General features: G+C 40.6%; 1 protein-coding gene across 2 annotated transcripts in view; it reads right to left on the bottom strand.

Annotated features, from left to right (window-relative positions):
- Window positions 1–5,500: 5,500 nt before the first annotated feature.
- Window positions 5,501–24,110, bottom strand: part of wdhd1 (WD repeat and HMG-box DNA binding protein 1) — a 104,217-nt gene continuing 85,607 nt past the window's right edge. For both annotated transcript variants that reach the window (XM_034193164.1, XM_034193165.1), the window contains exon 25: window positions 5,501–5,922. In XM_034193164.1, coding sequence (XP_034049055.1) covers window positions 5,734–5,922 — 189 coding nt within the window. In that variant the 3' untranslated portion in view covers window positions 5,501–5,733. The remainder of the gene's footprint in view (window positions 5,923–24,110) is intronic.

Genomic DNA, 24,110 nt, shown 5'->3' with positions numbered 1-24,110 from the left:
ATGACATGAGCTTGGGCAGCACTGCCATAAAGACGATTATCCGATGGATGAGAAAGACTGCTACTGGCGACTCATGTCTGAGCCCAGTAGTGTATTTGACGAAGAATGCCAGCACCATTTCTCTTTTCTTTCTAAAACAGAGAGTTGGAGAAGTGACGGTGCCTGACAAGGTTGGCATGCTGAAATTGCAACGATGTGACACACTACAGCCACAAAGTGGCCTCCACCGCAGTCCACTTATCAATTATCTTCATGTGGGGCAAACTTCCTGCTTCGCCATCTACATCAGTTGGCAGTACAGTGATGGTTGAACCAACCTGTGGAAGACACAGACCCAGAAATGCCTTGACTGGCAGGATTGTTACACCTATGTGGGACCCGTAATGCTAGACTGCGGTAAACCAGAAAATAGAACATTGCAGTAGTCCAATCTAGAAGAGATAAATGCATGGATCAGGGTCTCAGCATCAGCCATAGACAGGATGGGACGAATCTTCGCTATATTTCGCAGGTGGAAGAAAGCAGTCCTAGTAATATTTCTAATGTGGAGGCCAAAGGACAACGAAGGATCAAAAATTACCCCAAGGTTCCTCACTTTGTCAGTGTGATGTATGACACATGAGCCGAGGCTGAGCGTTAACTGGTCAAATTGATGCCGATGTCTCACTGGACCAAGAACCATCATTTCAGTCTTATCAGAGTTTAAAAGTAGGACGTTTCTAGACATCCAACTTCTCACTGCTGCAAGGCAATCTTCTAAGGATTTTATGTGAACGAGATTACCAGCAGTTATCGGCATGTATCAAATCAAATCAATTTTATTTATATAGCGCCAAATCACAACAAACAGTTGCCCCAAGGCGCTTTATATTGTAAGGCAAGGCCATACAATAATTATGTAAAACCCCAACGGTCAAAATGACCCCCTGTGAGCAAGCACTTGGCTACAGTGGGAAGGAAAAACTCCCTTTTAACAGGAAGAAACCTCCAGCAGAACCAGGCTCAGGGAGGGGCAGTCCTCTGCTGGGACTGGTTGGGGCTGAGGGAGAGAACCAGGAAAAAGACATGCTGTGGAGGGGAGCAGAGATCGATCACTAATGATTAAATGCAGAGTGGTGCATACAGAGCAAAAAGAGAAAGAAACAGTGCATCATGGGAACCCCCCAGCAGTCTACGTCTATAGCAGCATAACTAAGGGATGGTTCAGGGTCACCTGATCCAGCCCTAACTATAAGCTTTAGCAAAAAGGAAAGTTTTAAGCCTAATCTTAAAAGTAGAGAGGGTGTCTGTCTCCCTGATCTGAATTGGGAGCTGGTCCCACAGGAGAGGAGCCTGAAAGCTGAAGGCTTTGCCTCCCATTCTACTCTTACAAACCCTAGGAACTACAAGTAAGCCTGCAGTCTGAGAGCGAAGCGCTCTATTGGGGTGATATGGTACTATGAGGTCCCTAAGATAAGATGGGACCTGATTATTCAAAACCTTATAAGTAAGAAGAAGAATTTTAAATTCTATTCTAGAATTAACAGGAAGCCAATGAAGAGAGGCCAATATGGGTGAGATATGCTCTCTCCTTCTAGTCCCCGTCAGTACTCTAGCTGCAGCATTTTGAATTAACTGAAGGCTTTTTAGGGAACTTTTAGGACAACCTGATAATAATGAATTACAATAGTCCAGCCTAGAGGAAATAAATGCATGAATTAGTTTTTCAGCATCACTCTGAGACAAGACCTTTCTGATTTTAGAGATATTGCGTAAATGCAAAAAAGCAGTCCTACATATTTGTTTAATATGCGCTTTGAATGACATATCCTGATCAAAAATGACTCCAAGATTTCTCACAGTATTACTAGAGGTCAGGGTAATGCCATCCAGAGTAAGGATCTGGTTAGACACCATGTTTCTAAGATTTGTGGGGCCAAGTACAATAACTTCAGTTTTATCTGAGTTTAAAAGCAGGAAATTAGAGGTCATCCATGTCTTTATGTCTGTAAGACAATCCTGCAGTTTAGCTAATTGGTGTGTGTCCTCTGGCTTCATGGATAGATAAAGCTGGGTATCATCTGCGTAACAATGAAAATTTAAGCAATACCGTCTAATAATACTACCTAAGGGAAGCATGTATAAAGTGAATAAAATTGGTCCTAGCACAGAACCTTGTGGAACTCCATAATTAACTTTAGTCTGTGAAGAAGATTCCCCATTTACATGAACAAATTGTAATCTATTAGACAAATATGATTCAAACCACCGCAGCGCAGTGCCTTTAATGCCTATGGCATGCTCTAACATCTGTAATAAAATTTTATGGTCAACAGTATCAAAAGCAGCACTGAGGTCTAACAGAACAAGCAGAGATGAGTCCACTGTCCGAGGCCATAAGAAGATCATTTGTAACCTTCACTAATGCTGTTTCTGTACTATGATGAATTCTAAAACCTGACTGAAACTCTTCAAATAGACCATTCCTCTGCAGATGATCAGTTAGCTGTTTTACAACTACCCTTTCAAGAATTTTTGAGAGAAAAGGAAGGTTGGAGATTGGCCTATAATTAGCTAAGATAGCTGGGTCAAGTGATGGCTTTTTAAGTAATGGTTTAATTACTGCCACCTTAAAAGCCTGTGGTACATAGCCAACTAACAAAGATAGATTGATCATATTTAAGATCGAAGCATTAAATAATGGTAGGGCTTCCTTGAGCAGCCTGGTAGGAATGGGGTATAATAAACATGTTGATGGTTTGGATGAAGTAACTAATGAAAATAACTCAGAGAGAACAATCGGAGAGAAAGAGTCTAACCAAATACCGGCATCACTGATATGCAAATCATCTGCATAGCAGTGAAAGGTAATCCCAAAATGCCGCAATATGTGCCCAAGGGGTGCTATATAAAGGGAGAAAAGCAGGGGGCCTAAGACAGACCCCTGTGGAACCCCAAATTTCATGTCACTAAGGTTAGAGGTAGTGTTACTGTACAAAACACAGTGAGAACGACTGGTCAAGTATGACGTCAGCCATGCAAGGGCACTGCCAGTAATCCCCAAGTGATTTTCCAGCCTATCAAGTAGAATATGATGATCCACTGTATCAAATGCTTGTTGTTTGCTTTTCTATGGAGCCCGCCTTGGGACATGGTGCTTAATTTTTTGGGGGGAGCCGGATTATTGCGTTCCCTCGCAATAACCTACTATCATATTAAAGCTCACGCCTATCAGAGAACACAGTGAGTGGAATCAGGTGGGGGGAGACTGAACGCATATGCGCGCATACACATACACAGCAGACAGCAACAGGATTCACAAGAGAATGGGGTCCCGTGAGATGAGGGAATAAGTTGCTACAACTTCCCCAGCTGTAAGACTCTGTATGAAATATAGTTTATTTATACAACAGCTTTGGCATGACACCCCCCCCCCCCCCCCCCCGAATAAAGCGCATGGCATCTTCTAGTGCATCATATAGCCGCCAAAACAGACCGTTTTTCTTTAAAATACGCTTCAGAGTCTTCATGCACGTAATCACATTGTGTCTGACAAAGCCTCGGTCCAGTATATTATTGTATGTGAGCCCCAGGTTAAAGTAAATCTTAATCTAGTTCTGGTTGTCCATGATGTGCAATCATTCAAACATTTCGACAAACCTGTGTGTCGCCAGGCTGGAAATATGGAATCAAAAGTTATTACAAGGGAACACAATATTATGAGGGAATGCAAAAGGTATTGCGAGGGAACACAATCTGGGCCAAAAAAATAAAAAATAACCATGTCCCTAGGCGGGCTGCATACTTTTCTATAATCCACACAGGGTCAAAATTATACATTCAGGTTCACATCACTTAGCAAGCAGCACATTGACTAGACACTTTCAGTAGACATCAACAAGCTTCAGGCATAATTCTGAGTGGATATTTGATCACTCTTCTTGGCAGAATTGGTTCATTTAAATTGGTTTCCCATGATGCATGTATGTAAACATCTGACTACAACTGTACTTTGACCTACCTCACCTTTCCCAATCTCAAACTTGTACGTGGGCTTATTAATTAAACAAATCAGGTGTGACTTCTGTGGCCCTGCAACAGACTGGCGTTCTGTCCAGGGTGTACCCCGCCTCACCGTGACCCTTAATTGGTGTAAGTAGTTGAAGATGAGTGAACGAGTGTGATGGGACTTACACTCCAGAAAATACAGTGCTTGTAACTTTGATGTGACATCTGATGTACAGACACTCAAACTATGAACAAGAGACGTGACAGTCCGGGCAGCCACTTGAGTATTAATCCTACAGTCAAAACAAGTCAGAAAATCCAACCAGATTTTACTGGGTAGGAGTTGAAGGTTTTCAGGGAATCCACCCCGCACCCTGTCAGGGATTAAGCCTTCCTTAAGCATAATTTGGGATAATAATCATCTTTGAACCACTTTATGAAAGACTGGTCAAAATCCATCAACTTTCAAGGAGTGCATTTATTATTATTTTTTTTAATCGTGTGACACTGCCCCCCAGGAGTAAGAGTCCTATAGAGTACAAATTCTACAGATAGTTTGTTGAAAAGTGACTGGTAAAGTTCAGAGGAGACATCATTTGAAGGTTTTGCTCTCTGTGAGCTTGTTATTGTCACACCCCTCAGCCTATTCTTCAATATTCTGGTCCTCACCTTAGAACTTTTAAAGGGTTCCACTAAAGTCTGATGGTTTCTGAGGAAAAGATGAAAAACAGACATGTTTACAGACAACAATTACAGAAGTGGTCACAGTAAGTCACTGAACAATAGCATTCCGGGAACTATTATAACCCATCAGTCAGTCACATGACCAAGCGTCGAAGAACCCTAAATTGTGGGTCTTTTAGTGACGCTTAGGCTAGTGGCCAGCGATCACCTTAGTATTTCTTCTATTGTTCTTGTTACTTAATGCTGACAGGTTATACTGTATTTGCTGTCTTTCTGATGCCTGATTAAGTTATTTACTGTTTCAGGTGCAGCTCCATCCAGAGATGGGTGTGGTGTCTACTTCTGCAACCCTCCCATCTTGTGCACCAGCAAAATTTTATACATATTTGTTTTGTAATTTGTGTCTGTAGTGTGGCCCAAGCAGAGGGTCACTCCTTTGAGTCTGGTCTGCTTGAGATTTCTTCCTCAAATCATCAGAGGGAGTTTTTCCTTACCACTGTTGCTCTGGGGGTTGGTGTGTTGTGTGAAGCACCTTGAGGCAACTTTGTTGTGATTTGGCACTATATAAAAGAAAATAAATTGAAATTAAAAACCCATCTATTCCTCCCGAGTGATATAACCACGAGTGCATTTAAAATTATTTTTTTTTTAAATAAAGAAGCATGAACAGGTGCAAACATTTTATCGCCGCGGGTTCTGCCACAGCTGACCAAACATACAAATCTTACCACCACACGTGCTTTTTCAGAAGAAAACCACAACCACACATCTTAGATGAAAACAATCATTTATTCAATCATTAAAAAAACTTGTGTCTGTGTGTGGGGGGGAGCTGTAGTTATAGAAAACCAGTCACGCACTCTCAATGGTGTTTTTAAAAGTCTTCAAATGTTTGGTTCAAGCAACAAACTACAGACAAAGCACATAATATTTTGATCAACTCACTCTCTCTCTCAGACAAACAATTTAACAACTGCACAGAAACCAGTTTCAGTGGGACATCAACAATTTCAAATTTAACAATATCAGCAACAACTGTTGTCAACAAAACTTTAGAACCATTTAATTTTTGTTAAATGCAAAAGCCTGAAGTTTAGAGGAAGGATCCAAACATTTTTTCTTTTTTGCACCATTTGCCTCCTCTTCAGTCTGTCCATAGTCATTTTCTGCAGCTTCTCCTCCTTCCGCTCTTTTCCTCTTCTTCAAATCTGTTGCGTCTTCAGTCTGTCCTTTTGCTCTTTCTGTCCAGGACTGAGACAAAAACAAGGGGACACGAAATGTGTTAATTATTTTACATGGTGGGTGGGTGGGGGGCTAGCACAAAGCACAACTGTCCATTGTTGTGTTTCTGTCCAGACACACACCACCTACGTGATGACGACGAAGCACATGGCTGCTCAGCCGTGTAGTTTAAATTGCATCCTGTCATGTATAATCACTATTGACAGGCTGCATCTCTTCGGCCTGCTGGCTCTTTCTTCCTTGTGCTTTTATTTATTTTTTTTAACTGTGCACTCAGAGACAAAAGGAAGCGCCTGCCCGGACATAATGGAGCTGGGATGACTCATCAGGAGTGGTGAGTGGCCTGGCAGCGGCAGCAGAACACAATGCTCCGTCATGATGCACATGCATGTTCAGAGGAACACGCCATTACAAGACAACTTGTAATTTAGAATTTAATTCTATTTAGAACAATACAACAAGGACAAAACTCAAGTTAACGGTGAAAATGCAAAAAAATAGAGCTGATACTTTTTCTGGGCTTTGGAAAAGTGAATGCAGTGAATGAAATGAATAGATAATTACATAAATAAGTAAATGCTACAGTGTGTTAATGCGAAAACCCAAAAACATCTGGTAACTCACCAAAAGGGCGTATAATGAGGGCATACTCTTGGATCTGGTGAACCTTGATGCACAGAGTCAACTGTGTGGGGGGGGGGACTAGAGTGTCAAGGGCCCTGTGGGTTACAAGCTCAATTAAGGCCCAAGGCAAGAGGGCCATCCATCCATCCATCCATCCATCTTCTACCACTTAGTCCAATTAAGGGTCGCGGGGGGCTGGAGCCTATCCCAGCAGTCATAGGGCGTGAGGCGGGGTACACCCAGGACAGGACGCTAGTCTGTCGCAGGGCCACAAATAGACAAACAAACAGACACACCTAAGGACAATTTTAAAGATTCCAATCCACCTAACCCGCATGTCTTTGGATGTGGGAGGAAACCGGAGCACCTGGAGGAAACCCACGCAAACACAGGGAGAACATGCAAACTCCACACAGAAAGGCCACGGGAATTGAACCCATGACCTTCTCGCTGTGAGGCAACAGTGCTAACCACTAAGCCACCGTGCTGGCAAGAGGGCCATTTGCAGAATAAAAATGGGCACAATTTCCAAATGAACGAATCTCTATGCAAATAATGTCAATAAGCAATATCAGACATTTTTGAGAAAACTGGGTCCAAATACCCAAATTGGCTGTTTTCGCCATAAAAATGGCCACCATTTCCAAATGAACCAATCTACCAATATGATGTTTAGATGGGAACAATGTCAATGACACAAATTACGCCCTTGCCAAATTAGAAAAAAAAAATTGACAAATTTTGAGAAAATTGCCTTTAAGTGCTCAAAATGGCTATTTGGCGTAAAAAAAATGGCCACCATTTCCAAATGAACAGATCTACACAGGGGCGTAGGTTTGCATATGGACCATAGGGACAAGTCACAACCAATATTTTGGGATGGCAAAATAGTCCCTACCAATATTTAGCATTTTTTTTATATATCAAAATCATTCACTATTTTTTTGCGAACTCGATACTATAATTTTAGTCATCACGTTTTGTGTTTTCGATGTGCCAGAGTGACAGGGTTACCATGTTGCAATTTCATTGGCTCACGTTCTTCTCACATGGATGTAAACAAAGCGCATCTCGTGGCAGGCAGTGCTTCATTTGTAAAGTGGGAGGTCCCGGAGCACAGAGGATGGGTGGCTCCGGTGCAGTGTTGCCAGATGTACGATAATTATCGTATTTGTACGATAGTTTTGCCCTCTGTACGATCAGTAATGGGAAAAAATCCAATATGTACGATAATTTCAGTTGGTTGCCCAAACACGCATCTCTCTCTGACACCCAAGAATCATTTTGCAGGCGTTGCACTCAGGCGGCATCAAAGACACATCACACACAGGGCTGCTGCTGGCTTTGGGCGACCGGGACAAGGTCATTTGAAAGCCCGCCCCCTCTCTATACAAGTTCCCATCCTATCTCTGCCGTGACAGGAAGATTCCCCAGCCAACATCTTTTTTTTTTTTTCGAAACTTTATTTCAACAAATGCAATAACAAACGAACAAAACACAAGAGCAAAGAGATATACAAGAAAAAAAAAAAAAAAGGTTCAAGTTCCTTATGGAGGTGTCAACATTTTTTCTGTGTTCAACAAAATCTGCACAAGTGGCCATGGCATCGGATGATGACAGCGACCTCAAGGTTGAATTCGACTCTTTCTAGTCTGGTAATTGACACGTTTGTGACCCTTCACAGAAAAAAAAAATCTTTCTAGTCTGGTAGTGCATTTGTGTTCTTTCTGTGCCATAGTTTCCCCATTACTATAATTACTGTTTAAAAATGTGACAAAATTCTTTGTAAATTTAAAAAAAAAAAAGAAAAACGCAAAAATAGCTACGTTGTATGCGTTTTGTTTGTGTACGATAATTTCTCCCAAAATACGATAATTTTGAGGTTTTGGTACGATAGTTTCATATTTCATATCTGGCAACACTGCTCCGGTGCAGAAAAACAAGAAGGGCGGGGCTTGCAAACAATGCTGTGCGCCACACTTAAAATAAACTGCACACCCACACAAACACACCTTCACAAATGACACTAACACCCTGCCTTTTCCTCAAAAATTACTACATTTATGTTTGCTGTCTGTCTCTGTACTTTTCTGTCAGTTTTGCGCTCTTTTTCATACTTTTCCCTCGTTTCAAAAGTCACCGAACGCACTTTACTGTAATATATGCAACATGTAGCATACTGTTGGAAAGCACGGGTTCTTGGCTTGCTGTCAGTGTTGAAATTTTTCAGAGTGAGGGCTTACATGAGAACTTACGGTAATGAGAATCAGCGGCGCACTAGTGTGAAACTTCCGTGTTTTTCCTCTGCGTTATGACATCACAGGCTTACGTTTACCGTAATACACCATATATGTTATTGGAAATCCTGTTTTTTTTTTTTTTTTTGTTTTTTTTGTTTTTTTGGCAAATTAGGTTGCCAGATACCTACAACTGCATTATTGATGAAGAGAATAGATTATACATCTTGGTTGCAAAAACTTTTTCTTTTTTTTTTTTGTTAGCTCCACAAGTATATTTTTTGTTGTTGTCTTGTTCTCTCAGGTGTAGGCCTATAGAATAGATTCGTGATTTTGGGTGCAATTTTGTTATTTAAGCTATTTGTTTGTTTGCCTACACACTTAATATTGTAAATAAAGTGTTAAATTATTCAGCATTATGTCATCATATGTTATGTATTATGCTGTACTTGTGCGTCTAATGGTATGAGTGGGTTAGGGGGTGATGGTGGGGGTGGTATTGTCCCTACCAAAGCTGAGACCAAACCTACGCCCTTGGATCTACATATGATTTTTAGACCGAAACAATGTCAATGATCCATATTACACCCTTGCCAAATTAGAAAAAAAATTATCCGATAGTTTTTGAAATGCTGCAATGGACGCCATGACATAGCGTTATTGACCTATCAGCCGGTCACTCAATAACACTTTGTTTTGCCTATGTTCTGCCACCTGCTGGATGGCTAGTGAATGATAGATTAGGAGCAAGTGTGGTTGTCATTTGAGCTTTTCCACACTGAAATGTCCTAAATCAGAGAAGTAAACCATAATTTTCTGATTGCTTCACAGTGGTTACATGAGAAAAGTCAAATAACAGGCAAAGGGTTTTCTATGAATTCAGCTGTGAAAGAAAAAGAGAGTGAGGTTGATGGTCAAGGTGGGTACACAGTGCACAGGTGCCATGAGACAGTGTTTCAGCTCAGAAATGAACTAAATCAGAGAAATAAAGTGCTATGTTCCAACTGTTTAACAATAATTAACTCAAGAAAAGGTCACAACCCCACACAACCCCGCAGAAAGGATTTGTGTGCATCCTAAGGCTAAAAATAGCTCCTAGTGACGTTATTCTAAGAAAAATCTTAGAATTTCTCAAATTCTTAGAATTTTCTCTTGGTACACATTATCATTATTTTTATTATTATTATCAGTATTATTGATATTTTGTATAATAATAATAATAATAATATATATTTTGTGTATCAGTTTTTGTTATTGTCGAGTTTGTGTGCCAAAATAAATAAATTCATTCATTCATTCATCTTCTACCGCTTAGTCCAATTAAGGGTCACGGGGGCCATGGAGCGCGAGGCGGGGTACACCCAGGACAGGACGCCAGTCTGTCACAGGGCCACAAACAGACAAACAAACACAGACACACCCACACACACACACCCATGGACAATTTAAAGATTCCAATCCACCTAACCCGCATGTCTTTGGATGTGGGAGCAAACCAGAGCACCCGGAGGAAACCCACGCAAACACGGGGAGAACATGCAAACTCCACACAGAAAGACCACGGGAATTGAACCCACAACCTTTTCGCTGTGAGGCAACAGTGCTAACCACTAAGCCACCGTGCTGCCCAATTCAGTTTTATTTTATTATTACTTCTATTTTGTCATTTGATTTTTAAATGGCCAACAATGGAAATAAGTGTTTTTCTTTCTTGTGTCATGCATTTATGTTTAACGTATTTACAATTATATTATGTACTTACACTGAACTTATTAATAAACTCAAGCAGCCACGCAAACTTAACATGTAGATGATCGGCATGTGAATGAGATGTTCAAACATCTTCAAGCTGTGTAACAATCCATTTTGTTCTGAATTGTATGTAATTAAAGACAGGATAGAGCTTTTGTCTTTTTGGCATTGTGCTACATTGGAGGCGCTCTTATTTTTCAGATAAAACAACACAGGGACGGCATCAAAAACGATACACTTTTCACTTATGGTGACACTTAACTCACTAAACCAACTGAACTAGAAAAACACCATAAATCAAAAACACTTTTAAACTAACATGAACCACAATAGCAACACTTAAAACCCCAAAACCTAGAACTCCCATAAAGCATTGCAGCACAAGAATTTACAGGTTTAGCAACCGGCCCGGCGACTGCTCAAATTAAATTTTTGATGAGTATCACCATCATGACATTAAATTATTTTCACGATAACCCATTTCTTAATGCAGTTATATGATCGGTTGATTTTACTGTTCATTCATATGAAGGAGCGCAGAGTGCATTTAATTTTTTGTTTCCCCTTCCCTTTCTGTGACAACCAATCACAGCTCTTAAAGGACCATGTCATACCTAGTAACAGGGTCAACCCCGCCTCCTCACTAAGATAGGAGTTTCAGTCTCCTTCTCGCTCAGACATGCTCTCAGACACCTCCTGGCTCACTCTTAGGCTAAAATTCGTTGCCAGGAAATTTTTAGGCCTTTAGGACTTTGAGATGCTTTGTGCATACGGGCCCTGTTATTTATTTTATTTATTTCGTCTTGAATAGTAAGTCCCTGCAGCATCTCCCTTGTTTTTTCCACTTGGGGTCGCCATGGCGGAGCCGAGGTAGATCTGCATGCTGATTTGGAACAGGTTTAACACTGGATGCTTTTCCAGATGCAACTCCATATTGGAGAATTTGAACCGGGAACCTTCTGCACTGGGCAAAGCGCACTTAACTGTTTGTCCACCACCCTTTCTTCTTCATGTAATACTGTGAGAAATCTTGGAGTCATTTTTGATCAGGATATGTCATTCAAAGCGCATATTAAACAAATATGTAGGACTGCCTTTTTGCATTTACGCAATATCTCTAAAATCAGAAAGGTCTTGTCTCAGAGTGATGCTGAAAAACTAATTCATGCATTTATTTCCTCTAGGCTGGACTATTGTAATTCATTATTATCAGGTTGTCCTAAAAGTTCCCTAAAAAGCCTTCAGTTGGTTCAGAATGCTGCAGCTAGAGTACTGACGGGGACTAGCAGGAGAGAGCATATCTCACCCGTGTTGGCCTCTCTTCATTGGCTTCCTGTTAATTCTAGAATAGAATTTAAAATTCTTCTTCTTACTTATAAGGTTTTGAATAATCAGGTCCCATCTTATCTTAGGGACCTCGTAGTACCATATTACCCCAATTAGAGCGCTTCGTTCTCAGACTGCAGGCTTACTTGTAGTTCCTAGGGTTTGTAAGAGTAGAATGGGAGGCAGAGCCTTCAGCTTTCAGGCTCCTCTCCTGTGGAACCAGCTCCCAATTCAGATCAGGGAGACAGATACCCTCTCTACTTTTAAGATTAGGCTTAAAACTTTCCTTTTCGCTAAGGCTTATAGTTAGGGCTGGATCGGGTGACCCTGGACCATCCCTTGGTTATGCTGCTTTAGACGTAGATTGTGGGGGGTTCCCATGATGCACTGTTTCTTTCTCTTTTTGCTCCGTATGCATCACTCTGCATTTAATCATTAGTGATCGATCTCTGCCCCCCTTCACGGCATGTCTTTTTCCTGTTTTTTTCCCTCAGCCCCAACCAGTCTCAGCAGAAGACTGCCCCTCCCTGAGCCTGGTTCTGCTGGAGGTTTCTTCCTGTTAAAAGGGAGTTTTTCCTTCCCACTGTTGCCAAGTGCTTGCTCATAGGGGGTCGTTTTGACCGTTGGGGTTTTTCATAATTATTGTATGGCCTTGCCTTACAATATGGAGCGCCTTGGGGCAACTGTTTGTTGTGATTTGGCGCTATATAAGAAAAAAGTAAAAAAGTAAAAAAAAAAGTAATGTCACCCCCCCATATCCCTGTGACTCTATTTGCTGGGTACTTTCTATCCTGGTGATTTTTTTTTTAAATTGCCCTCTGCTTATTAATAGGCAGTGCATGACATCTGCAGTGTGTGTTCATGATAGTTTTAAATCAGGTTTCAATTCTGCCTCTACTTGTGCCAAATTATATCAGCCTTGAGTACTTTTGGGGAGGTGATAGTCTAGTGGTTAAGGCATTGGGCTTGAGATCAGTAGATCCTCGGTTCAAATCCCACCCTGACTGGAAAATCACTAAGGGTCCTTGGGCTTCTTCTTCTTCTTTGTCTTTCGGCTGTTCCCGTAAGGGGTCGCCACAGCAGATCAATCGTTTCCATCTCACCCTGTCCTCTGTATCTTCCTCTGTCACACCAACCACCTGCATGTCCTCTCTCAGCACATCCATGAACCTCCTCTTTGGTCTCCCTCTTCTCCTCTTGCCTGGTGGCTCCATCCTCAGCACCCTTCTCCCTATATACACTGGGTCCCTCCTCTGCACATGTCCAAACCATCTCAATCTCGCCTCTCTGACTTTGTCTCCAAACCGTCCCACCTGAGCTGTCCCTCTGATATGTTCATTCCTAATCTTGTCCATTCTTGTCACTCCCAAAGAGAATCTCAACATCTTCAGCTCTGCCACCTCCAGCTCTGCCTCCTGTCTTTTTGTTAGTGCCACTGTCTCTAAACCATACAACATAGCTGGTCTCACTACTGTTTTGTAAACTTTCCCCTTCACCCTTGCTGATATTCTTCGGTCACAAATCACTCCTGCCACCTTTCTCCACCCACTCCACCCTGCCTGCACTCTCTTCTTCACCTCTCTACCACACTCTCCATTACTTTGAACAGTTGACCCCAAATATTTAAACTCATCTACTTTCACCACTTCTACTCCTTGTAACTGCACTATTCCACTGGGCTCCCTCTCATTCACACACATGTACTCAGTCTTGCTTCTACTGACTTTCATTCCCCTTCTCTCCAAAGCATATCTCCACTTCTCCAGACTAGACTCAACTTGCTCTCTACTCTCACTACAGATCACAATGTCATCTGCAAACATCATAGTCCATGGGGACTCCTGTCTGATCTCATCCGTCAACCTGTCCATCACCACTGCAAACAAGAAAGGACTCAGAGCTGATCCTTGGTGTAATCCCACCTCCACCTTGAATGAGTCTGTCATTCCGACTGCGCATCTCACCGCTGTCACACTATTCTTGTACATGTCCTGCACTACCCTAACATACTTCTCTGCCACTCCAGACTTCCTCATACAATACCACAACTCTTCTCTTGGCACCCTATCATAAGCTTTTTCTAAGTCCACAAACACACAATGTAACTCTTTCTGTCCTTCTCTGTACTTTTCCAACAGTATTCTCAGAGCAAACATTGCATCTGTAGTGCTCTTTCTCGGCATGAAACCATATTGCTGCTCACAGATCTTCACCTGTTTTCTAAGCCTAGCTTCTACTACTCTTTCCCATAACTTCATGCTGTGGCTGATCAGCTTTATGCCTCTGTAGTTACTGCAGCTCTGCACATCACCCTTGTTCTTGAAAATAGGAACCAGCACACTTCGTCTCCACTCCTCAGGCATGCTCTCACTTTCCAAGATTTTATTAAACAATCTGGTTAGAAACTCTACTGCCATCTCTCCTAGACATTTCCATGCCTCCACTGGAATGTCATATGGACCGACTGCCTTTCCACTCTTCATCCTCTTCATAGCAGCCCTCACTTCTTCCTTGCTAATCTCTTGTACTTCCTGATTTACTCTCACCACATCATCCAGCCTTTTCTCTCGCTCATTTTCTTTATTCATCAACTCTGCAAAATATTCCCTCCACCTTCTCAGCACACACTCCTCACTTGTCAGCACATTACCATGTGCATCTTTTACCACCCTAACCTGCTGCACATCTTTTCCAGCTCTGTCCCTTTGTCTGGCCAATCGGTACAAGTCCTTTTCTCCTTCCTTACTATTCAACTTCTTGTACAGCTTGCAATATGCCTTTTCCTTTGCTTTTGCCACTTCTCTTTTTGCCTTACGCCGCATCTCCTTGTACTCCTGTCTACTTTCTTCATCTCTCCGACTATCCCAAAACTTTTTCGCCAACCTCTTTCTCCTTATGCTTTCCTGGACCTCTTCATTCCATCACCAAGTCTCCTTGTCTTCCTTCTACTGTCCAGATGTCATACCCAGTACTGTCCTAGCTGTCTCCCTCACCACATCTGCAGTACTTTTCCAGTTGTCCAAAATTGCTTCCCCTCCAACCAGTGCTTCTCTCACCTGCTCGCTAAATTTCACACAACAGTCTTCCTCCTTCAGCTTCCACCATCTGATCCTTTGTTGAGCTCTCACTCTCTTCTTCTTCTTTACCTCTAAAGTCATCCTACAAACAACCATCCTGTGCTGTCTAGTGACACTCTCTCCTGCTACCACCTTACAGTCTGTGATTTCTTTTAGCTTGCATCTCCTATAAAGAATGTAGTCCACCTGTGTGCACCTTCCTCCACTCTTATATGTTACCCTGTGCTCCTCCCTTTTCTTAAAGTAGGTATTCACCACAGCCATTTCCATCCTTTTTGCAAAATCAACTACCATCTGTCCTTCCCCATTCCTATCCTTGATACCATATCTACCCATTACTTCCTCATCATCTGTTCCCTTCACCAACATGCCCATTGAAGTCTGCTCCTATCACCACTCTTTCATGCTTGGGCACACTCTCCACCACCTCATCTAACACACTCCAGAAATCTTCTTTCTCCTTCATCTCACAACCAACCTGTGGGGCATATGCACTGATGATATTCATCATCACCCCTTCAATTTCCAACTTCACACTCATCACCCTGTCAGACACTCGCTTAACCTGTGTTATTTGGTGTTTAGTCATTACACATTTGCAACAGGCTGAACCAGCTTTGACTGTTTGCTTGATTGCCTTGTGAAGGAAAAGGTTGCATGGTAATTATGCAGACTGTACTGGAATATTTCTTTTCTTAGCTCACCGTCTCAGTCACAGATGTCAAACTGATTCGAGGAAGGGCCAAGAGGGTTAATTAAAAAAAAAATTTTTTTAAATTGAATTTATAACGTGCCAAATCACAACAAAAGTTGCCTCAAGGTGCCTCACACAAAACAGTTCAAAATAAAAATTAAAATGAGTGAGTAAATTAAAAGATTCAAATACACAATTAAAATAATAAAAGAGATAAAAAAAAATTTAAAAACTATTCATAAGAAAGGGAGTAAAAATGTTTTTAGTCTTGACTTAAAAATGTCCACGGAATATGAGTGCCTCACGGTCGTAGGGAGACTGTTCCATAGAGCAGGTGCACAATAAGAGAAGGCTCTTTGACCCACTGACTTCTTCACCTTAGGAACACACAACAGTCCTGCATCCTGCGAATGCAAAACCTGAGCCGGTAGGTAGGGCTTCACCAAATCAGCCAGGTAAGAAGGTGCCAGTCCATGAACAATTTTATAGATTAGCAGCAAGACCTTAAAATCTGCTGACAGGAAGCCAGTGCAAAGAAGCCAGAATGGGTGTAATATGTTTAAACCTTCTGCTTTGTGTCAAAAGTCTGGCAGCAGTGTTCTGAACCAGCTGGAGACCTCTAATGCTGGACTGCGGTAACCCTGAAAATAGGACATTACAACGATCCAATCAAGAAGAAACAAAGGCATGAATCAGGGTCTCAGTGTCAGCCATAGACAGGATGGGACGAATCCTCGCTATATTTTGCAGATGGAAAAAAGCAGTCCTGATAATATCCCTGATATGGAGATCAAAGGACAATGTGGGATCAAAAATTACCCCAAGGTTCCTTACTTTGTCCATATAATGTATAACACAGGAACCCAGGCTGAGCGCCAGCTGGTCAAATAGATGCCGATGTCTTGCTGGACCAAGAACCATCATTTCAGTCTTATCAGAGTTTAAAAGTAGGAAGTTACTGGACATCCAGCCTCTCACTGATGCAAGTCAGTCCTCCAGATTTTTTATGGGAATGAGATTTCCGGCAGTTATCAACATATACAACTGAGTATCGTCAGCATAACAGTGAAAGGCGATCCCAAAACTCCGCAGTATATGCCCAAGGAGTGCTACATAAAGGGAGAAAAGCAGGGGGCCTAAAATGGATCTCCATGGAACCCGGAATTTCATGTGACTAAGGTTAGAGGGGTAATGTTATTATACAAAACACAGGAGTTTTCAAAGTGTGGGAGAGTGAGCCCCCCTCAGAGAACAAATGACGAGCTGACCCCCGACACAGACAATTTCAATATCTTTGTGTCTGTTTTTTTCTTATACACGTTAAACACATTTTAAATATATTTATGCATTTTTAAGGAAGCATTTACACATTTTAGTCTTTGTAAACATTTTAAACATATTTTTAAAGAACCTTTTCTTTCACACATTTTACACCCTTTTCAAACATTTTAAACATGTTTTTAAAAACTGTCTATTCTTCTATTTTTACCTTTTGTCATATTTTAAAGTGCTTTTTTAACATTTAAACATCTGTGCGTTTTTAAACATCTGACATAACTAACATTTTAACATAAATAATATTAAACTTTTATACATATTGAGTCTCATCTAGTCTCACCTCTTGTTTGCTGTGAGCAATGAGTTTGGGTCTTTGACACGCACAGGCGGGGATGCACTGTGAAGAAGAGCAAACGAAGATTGTCCTCTACTTTCTTTCTTTGGGGTTGCCCCAAACTGTCTTCTCACTGGTAGATTTAGGCACTAAAAATGTTGTTAATTTTGCTCCTGGCATGTTAGCTAACAATGTTTTCTTTTTCCTTTTCCCCCCTTCTTTTGTTGGTTAACAATGTTTACAGTTATTTTTTTGCGCCCCCCCTCCCCCGAAGAACTTTGGTGGTGGTGGTGGTGGAGGGCATGCCTCACAGTTTGAAAACCACTGTACTAGTGCAATCCCTGTGGATAAATCCAGTCTAAATTCCCCAAATTAAAAATACTTAAAATACATATTTTAGAAAATATGTTGAATGAATCAAGTTTATAAAATCTCCAGAATTTCAATAATTTTAGCAAGTTTATTTTGTCATAGTATTTATGAAATATAACGCAAAGGTAAAATACCCTTGGCCGTATGAGCATAAAAATAGTTAAAATGCGACCTTTTAAAATTGGTCAAGGTTAGGAATCTTTGAACTTGTCCAAGATCTGTGTCCCAAGAATGCTCCCTGTGAATTAGAAGACCTTGGCAGTAACAGTACTGGACTTAAGCTGAGCACGGAAGGACAGATGGATGCAATACCTGATGGCCATATTTTGGCTTTGGGAAAAAAATGAGTTGATGAATAAAATATACTTTAATATGATCACAGCTAATAAATGTAGCTGTAATCTGCTAAACCATTATTTTCTTTAGTGCAGTTATTGGGAACCTACTGAGAAACATGTTCTGTAGAACATCTAAATTATACAACCCCTGGCAAAAATTATGGAATCACCGGCCTCAGAGGATGTTCATTCAGTTGTTTAATTTTGTAGAAAAAAAAAGCAGATCACAGACATGACACAAAACTAAAGTCATTTCAAATGGCAACTTTCTGGCTTTAAGAAACACTATAAGAAATCAGGAAAAAAATTGTGGCAGTCAGTAACGGTTACTTTTTAGACCAAGCAGAGGAAAAAAATATGGAATCACTCAATTCTGAGGAAAAAATTATGGAATCATGAAAAACAAAAGAACGCTCCAACACATCACTAGTATTTTGTTGCACCACCTCTGGCTTTTATAACAGCTTGCAGTCTCTGAGGCATGGACTTAATGAGTGACAAACAGTACTCTTCATCAATCTGGCTCCAACTTTCTCTGATTGCTGTTGCCAGATCAGCTTTGCAGGTTGGAGCCTTGTCATGGACCATTTTCTTAAACTTCCACCAAAGATTTTCAATTGGATTGAGATCCGGACTAAGGAATGTTTTCAGTTTTTGCTCTATGGCAAGATGCATTATCATCTTGAAAAATGATTTCATCATCCCCAAACATCCTTTCAATTGATGGGATAAGAAAAGTGTCCAAAATATCAATGTAAACTTGTGCATTTATTGATGATGTAATGACAGCCATCTCCCCAGTGCCTTTACATGACATGCAGCCCCATATCATCAATGACTGTGGAAATTTACATGTTCTGTTCAGGCAGTCATCTTTATAAATCTCATTGGAACGGCACCAAACAAAAGTTCCAGCATCATCACCGTGCCCAATGCAGAATCGAGATTCATCACTGAATATGACTTTCATCCAGTCATCCACAGTTCACGATTGCTTTTCCTTAGCCCATTGTAACCTTGTTTTTTTCTGTTTAGGTGTTAATGATGGCTTTCGTTTAGCTTTTCTGTATGTAAATCCCATTTCCTTTAGGCGGTTTCTTACAGTTCGGTCACAGACGTTGACTCCAGTTTCCTCCCATTCGTTCCTCATTTGTTTTGTTGTGCATTTTTGATTGAGACATATTGCTTTAAGTTTTCTGTCTTGACGCTTTGATGTCTTCCTTGGTCTACCAGTATGTTTGCCTTTAACAACCTTCCCACGTTGTTTGTATTTGGTCCAGAGTTTAGACACAGCTGACTGTGAACAACCAACATCTTTTGCAACATTGCGTAATGATTTACCCTCTTTTAAGAGTTTGATAATCCTCTCCTTTGTTTCAGTTGACATCTCTCGTGTTGGAGCCATGATTCATGTCAGTCCACTTGGTGCAACAGCTCTCCAAGGTGTGATCACTCCTTTTTAGATGCAGACTAACGAGCAGATCTGATTTGATGCAGGTGTTAGTTTTGGGGATGAAAATTTACAGGGTGATTCCATAATTTATTCCTCAGAATTGAGTGAGTCCATATTTTTTTCCCTCTGCTTGGTGTAAAAAAGTAACCGTTACTGACTGCCACAATTATTTTTCCTGATTTCTTATAGTGATTCTTAAAGCCAGAAAGTTGTCATTTGAAATGACTTTAGTTTTGTGTCATGTCTGTGATCTGCTTTTTTTCTACAAAATTAAACAACTGAATCAACATCCTCCGAGGCCGGTGATTCCATAATTATTGCCAGGGGTTGTATAACAGCTTGCAATCTCTGAGGCATGGACTTAATGAGTGACAAACAGTACTATTCATCAATCTGGCTCCAACTTTCTCTGATTGCTGTTGCCAGATCAGCTTTGCAGGTTGGAGCCTTGTCATGGACCATTTTCAATAGGATCCGGACTTTTTGCAGGCCATGACATTGCCCCTGTGTGTCTTTTTGCAAGGAATGTTTTCAGTTTTTGCTCTATGGCAAGATGCATTATCATCTTGAAAAATGATTTCATCATCCCCAAACATCCTTTCAATTGATGGGATAAGAAAAGTGTCCAAAATATCAACGTAAACTTGTGCATTTATTGATGATGTAATGACAGCCATCTCCCCAGTGCCTTTACCTGACATGCAGCCCCATATCATCAATGACTGTGGAAATTTACATGTTCTCTTCAGGCAGTCATCTTTATAAATCTCATTGGAACGGCACCAAACAAAAGTTCCAGCATCATCACCTTGCCCAATGCAGATTCGAGATTCATCACTGAATATGACTTTCATCCAGTCATCCACAGTCCATGATTGCTTTTCCTTAGCCCATTGTAACCTTGTTTTTTCTGTTTAGGCGTTAATGATGGCTTTCGTTTAGCTTTTCTGTATGTAAATCCCATTTCCTTTAGGTGGTTTCTTACAGTTCGGTCACAGACGTTGACTCCAGTTTCCTCCCATTCGTTCCTCATTTGTTTTGTTGTGCATTTTCGATTTTTGAGACATATTGCTTTAAGTTTTCTGTCTTGACGCTTTGATGTCTTCCTTGGTCTACCAGTATGTTTGCCTTTAACAACCTTCCCATGTTGTTTGTATTTGGTCCAGAGTTTAGACACAGCTGACTGTGAACAACCAACATTTTTTGCAACATTGCGTGATGATTTACCCTCTTTTAAGAGTTTGATAATCCTCTCCTTTGTTTCAATTGACATCTCTCATGTTGGAGCCATGATTCATGTCAGTCCACTTGGTGCAACAGCTCTCCAAGGTGTGATCACTCCTTTTTAGATGCAGACTAATGAGCAGATCTGATTTGATGCAGGTGTTAGTTTTGGGGATGAAAATTTATAGGGTGATTCCATAATTTATTCCTCAGAATTGAGTGAGTCTATATTATCTACAATTATTATACTATTATATTATAATACAATTATTTTTCCTGATTTCTTATAGTGTGTCTTAAAGCCAGAAAGTTGCCATTTGAAATGACTTCAGTTTTGTGTCATGTCTGTGATCTGCTTTTTTCTACAAAATTAAACAACTGAATGAACATCCTCCGAGGCCGTTGATTCCATAATTATTGCCAGGGGTTGTATATACAGTAGGATATAAAAGTTTTGGCACCCCTGATGATTTCCACGATTTTCCTTTATAAATCATTGGTTGTTTGGATCAGCAATTTCAGTTAAATATATCATATAGCAGACAAATACAGTGATATGAGAAGTGAAATTAAGTTTATAGGATTTACAGAAAGTGTGCAATAATTCTTTAAACAAAATTTGGCAGTTACATAAATTTGGGCACCCCAACAGAGAGAGAGAGGAAAAAAAAATCAATATTTAGTAGATCCTTATTTTGCATCCTCATGTTCCGAGCATGGACAGCCTGTATATATAAAAAAAAATTAAAAAAAAATCACACCACAGATTTTCAATAATATTCAGGTCTGGGGACTGAGATGGCCATTCCAGAACGTTGTACTTGTTCCTCTGCATGAATGCCTTAGTCGATTGTGAGCAGTGTTTAGGGTCGCTATCTTGTTGAAAGATCCAGCCCCGGTGCAACATCAACTTTGTCACTGATTCTTGAACATTGTTCTCAAGAATCTACTGATATTGACTGGAATCCATGTGACCCTCAACTTTAACAAGATTCCCAGTACCTGCACTGGCCACACAGCCCCTCAGCATGATGGAACCACCTCCAAATTTTACTGTAGGTAGCAAGTGTTTTTCTTGGAATGCTGTGTTCTTTTTCTGGCATGCATTTGGACCTTGTTGTGTCCAAATAACTCAATTTTAGTTTCATCAGTCCACAGCACCTTATTCCAAAATGAAGCTGGCTTGTCCAAATGTGCTTTAGCATACCTCAAGCGACTGTTTGTGGTGTGTACGCAGAAAAGGCTTCCTCTGCATTACAGCATCTCTGTGCAAAGTGTGTTGTATAGCTGAACGATGCACAGACACTATCTGCAGCAAGATCATGTTGTAGGTCTTTGAAGCAGGTCTATGGGTTAACTAACTGTTCTCGCCATCCTTTGCTTCAGCTTATCTGAGATTTTTCTTTGCCTGCCACTATGGGCCTTAACTAAGTACTGTGCCTGCGGTCTTCCATTTCCTCATGATGTTCCTCACAGTGGAAAGTGACAGCTGAAATCTCTGAGATAGCTTTTGTATCTTTCCCCTAAACCATGATGTTGAACAATCTTTGTTTTCAGGTCAGTTGAGAGTTGTTTAGAGGCTCCCATGTTGCCACTCATTAGAAGAGATGCAAAGAGGAAACACATTTGTAAATGACCACATTAAATACCCTTTCTCATGACTGGATTCACCTGTGTAAGGAGGTCAAGGGTCAATGAGCTTACCAAACCAATTTTGTGTTCTAATAATTAGTGCTAAATGTATTCAAATCAATAAAATGACAAGGGTGCCCAAATCGATGCCTAATTTTGTTTAAATAATTATTGCACACTTTCTGTAAATACTAGAAACTTCATTTTACTTCTCAAATATCATTGTGTTCATCTGCTATACGATATATTTAACTGAAATTTCTGATCCAGACAATCAATGATTTATAAAGGAAAATCATGGAAATCATCGGGGTGCCCAAACTTTTACATACCACTGTATCCAATCCAGTTACAGTTCAAATTTGGTAAACACTGTCAGTGTTGCAGCACTGTTTCCTTATTTTATTAAAATTACAGTCTTTATATACCTGGAGTGGATCCAGGAACTAACCTGGAAACTCACTGAAGAGAGAAAAATGGAGAAGGGTAAGAGATACAGGACACAAACAGTGGGAGAAAAACAACGAACTGACAGGGCTCAATTGCCAAGTAAAGAAGAGTTGGTGTGCTTTCTGAAAGAGGCCACAGATGTATTGTAACACAAATCAAAGTGGAGGTGGAGGACAGAGAATTCATCAAACTAAAATGTCAAAACAACAAACTACCCAGTTTCAATTTTTCAAATGAGATCACATACTGCTTTTAGTATTTTTATATCACCGCAATTTCAGAAAATTAATAAAGATGGTAATTATAGTCCCCCCCCATCATATATCAGAGATCTGATACGATTTGCCATTTATCTGAGGATTTGATAGCTGCTGATTTCTAAACTGCACAGAGGTAAACAAGTGTTCCTGGAACAGCCTTCAACATGTCATGCTAATTATTCCCCTCACTGTATTATCTTAAGATCAATGGTGCATGGCCTCACATCCTAAACAAAGTTGATGGGGTTCCCAGGCAACAAGCGTCCATTCATTTTCCATTCACTTCATTTTTTTTCTCCACAGCGTGGACACGTTCAGGTTTCTGTCCAACACTTTGAAGTGTTCATAGTTCTGATGGGTTTAATACAGGCTGTACAAAATGATGATGTGTAATTAGATAACAGACACTTTTTAACCTGCCATGTCTCCCTGGTGCAACAGATCCACCTCAACAGTTTTCTTAACTCACACAGGAAATACTATGAAACACAATCTACATTATAATAGTGGCCTCTGTGTGCGTGTGTGCGCATGTGTGTGGCTTTGATCACAGCAAAACCAGGGAGAGCTGACATTTGCCGTTTGATATGTATATGTATTTTGGGTCAAGGATGAACGCTGTGAAAACACAAAGCTGATAGAACAAACACGTTGGGAGAAATTAGCAATTTTAGCTAACCAGTAAACAATGGACATTGTAGTGCAACGCACCATGGGAGTTTGGGGTTTTCAATGTTGGTATTGCGATTAATTTCAGTTTAACAGTGTTGTTAGTGTTATTGATTTATTGTGTTTTTGTAGTTCAATTGGTTTAGGTAAGTGTTACGTTGCGGTTACCATGAGCGTCTAAGTGTCAAGCTCGCAGTACTATAAGTGAAAAGTGTAGTGCTTTTAATGTTTTAATGTTGTCCGCCACCATCCGTTTGTCAAATTAAAAGCACCTGCTTACAGCAGAATGGAGAAAAAACACAAAGCTCTGCATGCGTGCAATTTTGATCATGGACAAACTAGGGACAGCAGACATTTGCCGTTTGGTATGCTTATGTATTTTGGGTCAAGGATGAACGGCGCCAAAACTGAACATTAATAGTACTCATATTTTTAGAGAGACTACATATATTAGCTAACATTAAATAATGGACATTA

Source organism: Thalassophryne amazonica, chromosome 2 (assembly GCF_902500255.1).
Source record: "Thalassophryne amazonica chromosome 2, fThaAma1.1, whole genome shotgun sequence".
In the NCBI taxonomy this organism is placed as follows: domain Eukaryota; kingdom Metazoa; phylum Chordata; class Actinopteri; order Batrachoidiformes; family Batrachoididae; genus Thalassophryne; species Thalassophryne amazonica.
The sequence above is the reverse complement of the archived record's forward strand: the minus strand, read 5'-3'. Positions and strand labels throughout refer to the sequence as shown.